This window comes from Poecilia latipinna, unplaced genomic scaffold (genome assembly GCF_001443285.1).
Source record: "Poecilia latipinna isolate Pla-1442-1.1 unplaced genomic scaffold, P_latipinna-1.0 Scaffold467, whole genome shotgun sequence".
In the NCBI taxonomy this organism is placed as follows: Eukaryota; Metazoa; Chordata; class Actinopteri; order Cyprinodontiformes; family Poeciliidae; genus Poecilia; species Poecilia latipinna.
In genome coordinates, this window is record NW_015113083.1 from 134,683 (window position 1) to 141,899 (window position 7,217).

The window sequence follows — 7,217 nt, forward strand, 5'->3', positions numbered from 1 at the left end:
ATATATATATATATATATATATATATATATATATATATATCACACACACACACACCACAAATAATGCTACACAAATATTGATTAATCTGTTAATGGCTGTTAGGAAATATAAGATATCAAACTTGTTTACTGTAAATTTAGTTTTTATCAGCTGATGTTACTTTAAAATAATAAGACATGTTTAAATGTCATTCTGTATTCCAAAATCTAAATCATATGTTTTAGTTACTCCTGTAATGTTAAAACAGCTATAGTAAGATAATCATGCTAATGCTAGTTAGCTTAGTAATGAAGAAGCATCATGTTGGTACAGGGGCCCCAAATAAAAATCTGCTGAGGGCCCCAGAAAGGTTTGGACCAGCCCTGATCTGGATATTTAATTTTATGTTTTAAATGTTCTTTACAAAATGAAAGTTTATTGGTGGGTGAACGTGGATTATTATCTTATTATATTACTGAAAAATAGTCTCCAAACAACAATATTATTGTTTGTCATAATAATTTCTATCCTCCAGTAAAATCTGTTATTGGCTTCGCTGCAGCTGAGATGTTTGGGCCTTTAGGTACAGAAAACCAGAGGAAAATAAATCAAATATCTAACCTCAGCGCTAGTTTTAGCTCCAACTCTGACGGAGTAGGCTGCAGGAGAGCCGGTTTCATCACCATGGTTACACCTCTCATCTGTTTTCCAGTTTTTGTCTTCAAGCCCAGCGAGCCGCGGCCGCTGTTTTCCCAGAAGGCCGTGTGCTCGGGGCGGGTGAGCCGCGCCGTCTTCGCCCCCAGGGAGGTGGCGCTGGAGAGCTGCGAGGAGAGCAGCCAGTGGCTGAACCGCTCACAGCTCTACTTCCTGACGCCGCTCATGGTAAACAAATGGGCCAAATATCGGCCAATCAGCGGCCAGCTCACGCTCTGGGAGAGAGGTCCCACTCTGACACCTGGCCGCTTCCAAGAAAACCGTTCATCTTTATGAGAATAAAAACCTGCTGAGGCTTAGAATAAACCCCCAGCAGGTTTTATCTAAACTCCAGCAGGTTTTATCCTAAACTCCAGCAGGTTTTATCCTAAACTCCAGCAGGTTTTATCTAAACTCAAGCAGGTTTTATCTAAACTCCAGCAGGTTTTATCCTAAACTCCAGCAGGTTTTATCATGCTGTTTCTCCTGTACAGGACCTGCTGACCTTCAGCACCAGAGCAGAGGAGGAACGGCTGATGACTGCAAGCAAACAGGTGAGCAGATACCTGCTCTATCTGCCTGGATAGTTAACATGGAGTATTAATCTCCATGTTAACTCTAGAAATGATAGCATATACGTAGCCTTTATTGCTAACTTTGACTCAATTAGCTTTACTTAAAGAATCCCAGTCCTATCCACTCTTTACATTATACTTCACACGTACTGATCCTGTCCAGTTATTGATTTGTAATTATCTGACCACCAGGAGGCGCTCACAGGATGTTGATCTTTTAATGTAAAAGCAGTAAATTTCACCCCATTGATCCCAGTTTACATCCAGTATTCAGAACTAAAATCCATCTAAGAGACACAAAGTTTGATGTTCCACAAACTCTCCTTCATTTCCTGATGCTTAGACCCACCTAACGTTTTCCAACATGGCGGCTAACATGGAAGGACATTCCATTTGGTAAAATTATCTTAATAATTCAAATTTGTGCAACTTTATGGTAGATGGGAACACAAACAAAAAAACAAATGCGTCAGAATAATGCTGCAATCACAGGAAATGGAAGCAAAACAGCAAGTACAAAATGCTGCAAACTCCTGCCACAGTCCGTTAGTCCTCCAGACCACTAGAGGGAGTCTGGAGTCAGTAAATCTGACGTAAACATGCTGCTGTTGTATAAGGTTAGGAAAGACTTGGTATTGCGCAGCTTTTCTTTCTGCTGGTCATCCCGTCTTTCCTGAGGTTCTGGTCCCAGATGATCTGCTGGTTGACTCCCCCTGGTGGTCTGGAGGACCAACGTTTTCTGGAGCCACTTCAGAGTTTTATACTTCCTGTTGTTTTGGTATTTTGCTTTTATTTCCTGTGTTTTCAATATTTTTCTGCTGCATCTTTTTCTGTTTTTTAAAGTTAACACTCATTCCTGTGTTTGCTGCCGCTTGAACCTGTCAGCCACCGTACTTTAGGAAATGAGCCAAAAATATTAAACAGACGTAGAAAAAGAAAACGTTAATTTTCCCAGTGAGTTCTGCAGCTTCATGCTGACAGGACGACGATGGTGTGATCCGTTTAAGATGATTCTTAAATTCTGGACGTTGTTCAGATATTTCTCTTGGTAAAACTCAAAACATTTTAATTGCATTTTAATGTAAAAACAAACAAACCAGTTTGTCTGCAAAGCGTCTTCATCTCCATGTTTGATGGGAGCCGTCCTGAGTAATGAGGCTGTTTGTGTCGCCCCAGATGTCCGACCCGGTTCTGTTCTCACAGCATTTGCATCCCCGTCTTTTCTCCTCCTTCGCAGCTCGTGGTTGACGACAGCGTTGCCATGACGCCCTTCCAGCTGTTGCTGGGGAAACGCCGACCCCACCACCAAGCAGCGGTGGAGGATCCGGCGGTCAGACCGCCCGCCGAGCGCCCGGTGCCGCCTGGAGGTTCTGCTGCTGTCAGAGAGGTCCGACTTCCTTCTGCTGGAGGAAACAGGAAGTAGGAAGTAGGAAACAGGAAGTAGGAGCAGGTTGACTGACGTCTCGTTGTTGTTGCAGCTGCTGCAGAGTCCGGCTCACGTCCTGCCCGCCGCCGCCGCGCTTTGCTCCGTCTTCATGGAGGCTCTGCTCGGCGTCGCCACGGAAACCAGGTCAGAACCAGAACTGATTACAATTTAAACATTTAGAAATGATTAAATGGTAAAAATTGTGACTGGGATTAATGGTTTCTCACAGCGTGTTGGTTCAGATCACATTCAGGGATCTGAATCGTAGATTCAGTTACAGAAACAGGAGCAAACAGCCTGAAGGGAAAATTACTGCAGTTTGTTACATTTATCTGAAACGGTGAGACTAAAAGTGATCCAGGATCTGCTGACGAAGCGTTTGGGTCCGGAACCTTCTGGAAGAACCGGTCCAAACAGCCAACAGAAAGTTCAGCATGACTCGGCACAAAGAGCTGCTGCAGCATGATCTGCTGTGACTCGGCAGTCTGGGTTGTTTTTCTGCTGAGTCATGCTAACATCTCCACCGTTCCTCCAGGGAAAACGAAACCTCAGCGGGAGAAACGCCCAGCGACCCGGAGGAGGAGGAGGAGGAAGATTCAGATCAGGAAATGGAAACCAGAGCAACACGGCCAGAGAGGGGGCTGCTGGAGACGGACAGTGCCGACCCGGTTCTGAGCAGAGCCCAGGTCAGGGAGCTGAGGCGGGTCAGGAAACTGGACCACAGCTGGTTCTCCAGCCTGCTGGACTCCTGAGCACCAGAACCAGAACCTGGGAGCGGTTCTGGGTTTCCTTCCAGGAAGGAGAAGCGACAGGAAGCTGGTTCTGGACTTGGACGGGTTCTGATCCAATTCTTCCTGTTGGCTCCATCGAGCCGGTTCCGTCTGGTTCTGATGTTTATTTTATGACTCCTGAAATAATAAACCTCACTGATGGTTTGTGCTGATCAGGCAGAACATTATGACCAGCGTTATAGCCATGTCTGGACATTTTAGTAGAAATATAATTTTAATGTTTTTTCTGTGTAGACATCTTGACGTTCTGCAGACTGTACCTTTAAGAGCCTTTGGCCATCGCTCTCACTGCATCTCCACTGGTCATAATGTTCTGCCTCGTCCCCGTGACTCAGATTTTACTAAACATGATTGCAGAGAACTGAATTGGTTTTTTCCTTAATTTTCTTACAGAAACAAGATTTTAATTGTTTTGTTTCCTAAGAACAGAAAAGTTTGGATACATTTTTTTTATTTATTCCAGTGAAATAAAAACTGAGCTTTCCTAAAACCTGCTGACTCATCATCTGGCTTTCCCCGCTTCCTGTTAAATAACATTATGGTGAAGATTCCATCATCTTCCTCATCAGAAATCAGGTCATCAACACTTTAGTGAGCTAAATATTTAGTTTAATATTCAGTTAAAATTCTTCTTTTTTAGCCTCAAATTAAATATTTAGCTTACTAATTATTGAGTTAGTTACATATTTAGTTGACTATATAGTTAGCAAGCTAGATAAGTATTTAGTTTGCTGACTTGCTAATATTTTGCATATTTAGCTTTATAACTAAATATTTAGTTAATTTTTTTGTTTCCTAACATGCTAATGTAAACAGTAAGTTAGCAAAAATAATTGTTTTGGTTTGCCAGCTTAGTTACCAAAAATAAATATTTAGCCTCTGACTAAATACTTAGCTTTAGCAGTGCACCGACTTAGCGGTGGTGATTTCCTTAATTTTAGAAGATCGGTGATCTGCAGATTTTCACATGTGAAGCTGATCTTCTCTTGGCAAAGGTCTAAGAATCAACCTCTGTCCTTTCGCTCTGTGGTGAGAGAGGTTTACTGACAGACTGGTTTGTTATATCTGCACGTTTACAACAGTGACCTGTGACCCCGCCTCTCGCCCGAAATGTTCGCTGGAGAGGCACCAGCACCTCCCGACCCCACTAGGAGGGAGGAAGGAGAGAAGGAAGGAAGGATGGATTGGACAGAACTGTTCTGTTCTGTCCAGGTTCTGGTTCTGACTGGAACCTCTGGAGATGATGCAAAGAAGGATTCTTCATAAAAGCTAGTAAATTATGGCCAAATCTAACCGTCCTCTTCATGAGGCAGAGCGTCTTCAGTCAGAGGCTCCTTCAGGTTCAGTGCAGTACAGACTGCTACAGGAGATCCTTCCTGCCAACAGCCATCAGCATCAATGGCTCTGAAGAATTTTCATGAGCTTCACTTTCATTTCCCTTTAAGATTTATAAAGTATTTTTGAACTCAATTTGAATTTAGCCTGAATTTTTTAGTTTATAGCTGACATGGTAACATTAGCATGTTAGCAAAATAGTTTGCCAACTTGTTAGCAAAATGAATATTTTACCTCAAACTAATAAATATTCTGCTCTCTGACGTCATTTATTACCGTATAAATAACATCTGGAAGATTAACTGTTTTTTCCTTCTTATCTCAGGCTAAATAACCCAAATGATTAACTTTTGACAGTGTAGCTTTACAAATGGCCGCCATTCCTTCCTGCTGAACTCATCTGATGATTTTGTTTTTCTGTAGAACCGTGAACTCGGTCGGACCCAGCTGGGCTTAGAAACCCTGATTAGACATTTTCCCGTTTTCTTTGTCTGTTTCACTTCCTGCCTTCAGTTCAGTTTATTATCTGGTGGCTTTTACTGCAGCTGGTCATCAAACCGGGTGGCGCTGCAGGTGTATGGTCTTTATCGTAAAGCTGCTCCCAGCTGTCATAAGCCAACAGAACAACGTTACCATGGTAACCTGGTCCGACGCAGGTTACCATGGTGATCTTTATCTATTTGAGGGTTTAACCTGGACACCAGCTGGTTTGGTTCAGGGAATGTTGTGTGAATGTAGCCAATGGACGGCAAACGGATACACAAAGAAAGGAGTTGGGGATTAATCTCAGAAACTTTGGAAGATTTTCTGGGTTTCAAAGTTGAAAATATTCAAGGTTTGCATCTCAAGTTTTTTCTAGAAAATATTTTATTATAAAATTTCTGAGTTTTTCTAATTTTTTATTTTTGGAGCTCAGGAATTTGAATTTTTTTCTTGAAAATGTGTCAGACCAATTGACCAAAAATTGTAGTTTTTGGCGGAAATTTACTTTTTTTTTCTTACATACCATCACGGCAGATCGCCTGAACGACCATTTCGCATTTCATCCGACTTTCACGTTGATGTGACACGTCATGATTCTGCAACAGACGGAACCAGATGGTTTTTATCAGCCTCCTTCGTCTGGTTCTGATCCGGTGGCCATGCTGTCCATAGACATAATATAACATATATTATGTCTATGATGCTGTCGCTCTCAAACACTTTAAAACCTTCCAGAGATGGCGGCGGCCATCTTTACTGCCGGAAACAGTCGACCTGTTTACGACAGTAAACGGTTTGAACTTAAACTTAGAAAACAATGGGATGTTTCTTGGATAAAATTATTGGAAATGTTACAAAAAATGGTTGATTTGGGTCACATTCTGCTGATCTTCCTCCAGACTTTCCTCTACTTCGGGTTTTCAGCTGAACTTTAGTCTACATCTTTACGCTGACAAATGGCTGACCTTTGAACCCAGGGACGTATGGCTCCAGCCTGACCTCATTATCAGCAGCCTTATCGGGGCTGACTGGTTCTGGTGGAGGTTCCGGCTTGGTCCAAACCGTCGTCCTCATCACCTCATGACATGTCAGATGTTAGTGAGCTGACCTCTCATATTTTCAGAAATGTTTTTCATAAACAGGAACTTTTCTCCAGTCCCAGTTCCTGCTGCTGGACTTTCACCGCCGTCAGCACCATCAAATAATTTTATCCCAGTTCTCGCATCCAGTTCCTGCTGGTTTCTGCAGAACCTAACACCATGACGGTGCAGCTCCACAGCCCTTGGTTAGCAGGTCAAAGGTCATCACAGATCAGAAAAACACTGAAGGACGGAGGAAGCCTCTTCTCTCTAGAATCAAGATGGCGGCTGGACTGATGTTAGCGGAGCTGCATCTGGGTGAAAAACCACGTCCAGTTTTTATCTGTCAGGAGGCAAACTTCAGAGGATGTAACAGACGGAGTGATCGATTTTTACAAATAATATCTAAAAAGTGTGGCATGCATTTGTGTTTGGGCCCCGTTTACTTGGATGGTTGTTTCCATCTGCTCCTTTTCAGTAAGCAACACCTGGCAGCAGGATGCATTATGGGAAAAGTGTGAGCCAGTGAGGGCTGTGGTTATTCATTCATTTATAAATGTCTGTTTAAAACTTAATATTTAATTACCATGGATATTTAGTTTATCAAGCTAAATATGCAGTTTGATAACATTAGCAAGCTAAATATTTACTGTATTTTCCGGACTATAAGCCGCTACTTTTTTCTAAGCTTTGAACCTTGCAGCTTATAGCCTGGTGCGGCTTATATGTGTATTTTTCTTCAACCACCAGGGGGCTCTTCAGCAGGAAGTGAATCATTGGAAGTCAAAATTGTAAATAAAAGAAGAAAGCGCCCATTAAAACGCTCCCTTTTTCCCTCATTTGTGAACAAGATCC

At 42.5% G+C, this 7,217-nt stretch overlaps 1 protein-coding gene across 1 annotated transcript in view; it reads left to right on the top strand.

Annotated features, from left to right (window-relative positions):
* Nucleotides 1-3,929, top strand: part of wdr75 (WD repeat domain 75) — a 28,428-nt gene extending 24,499 nt beyond the window's left edge. Inside the window, exons 17-21 of the mRNA XM_015039309.1 lie at nt 693-862; nt 1,168-1,227; nt 2,486-2,635; nt 2,727-2,818; nt 3,210-3,929. Of these exons, the coding sequence (XP_014894795.1) occupies nt 693-862; nt 1,168-1,227; nt 2,486-2,635; nt 2,727-2,818; nt 3,210-3,426 (689 nt within the window). The 3' untranslated portion in view covers nt 3,427-3,929. The remainder of the gene's footprint in view (nt 1-692; nt 863-1,167; nt 1,228-2,485; nt 2,636-2,726; nt 2,819-3,209) is intronic.
* The last annotated feature ends 3,288 nt before the right edge of the window (nt 3,930-7,217 follow it).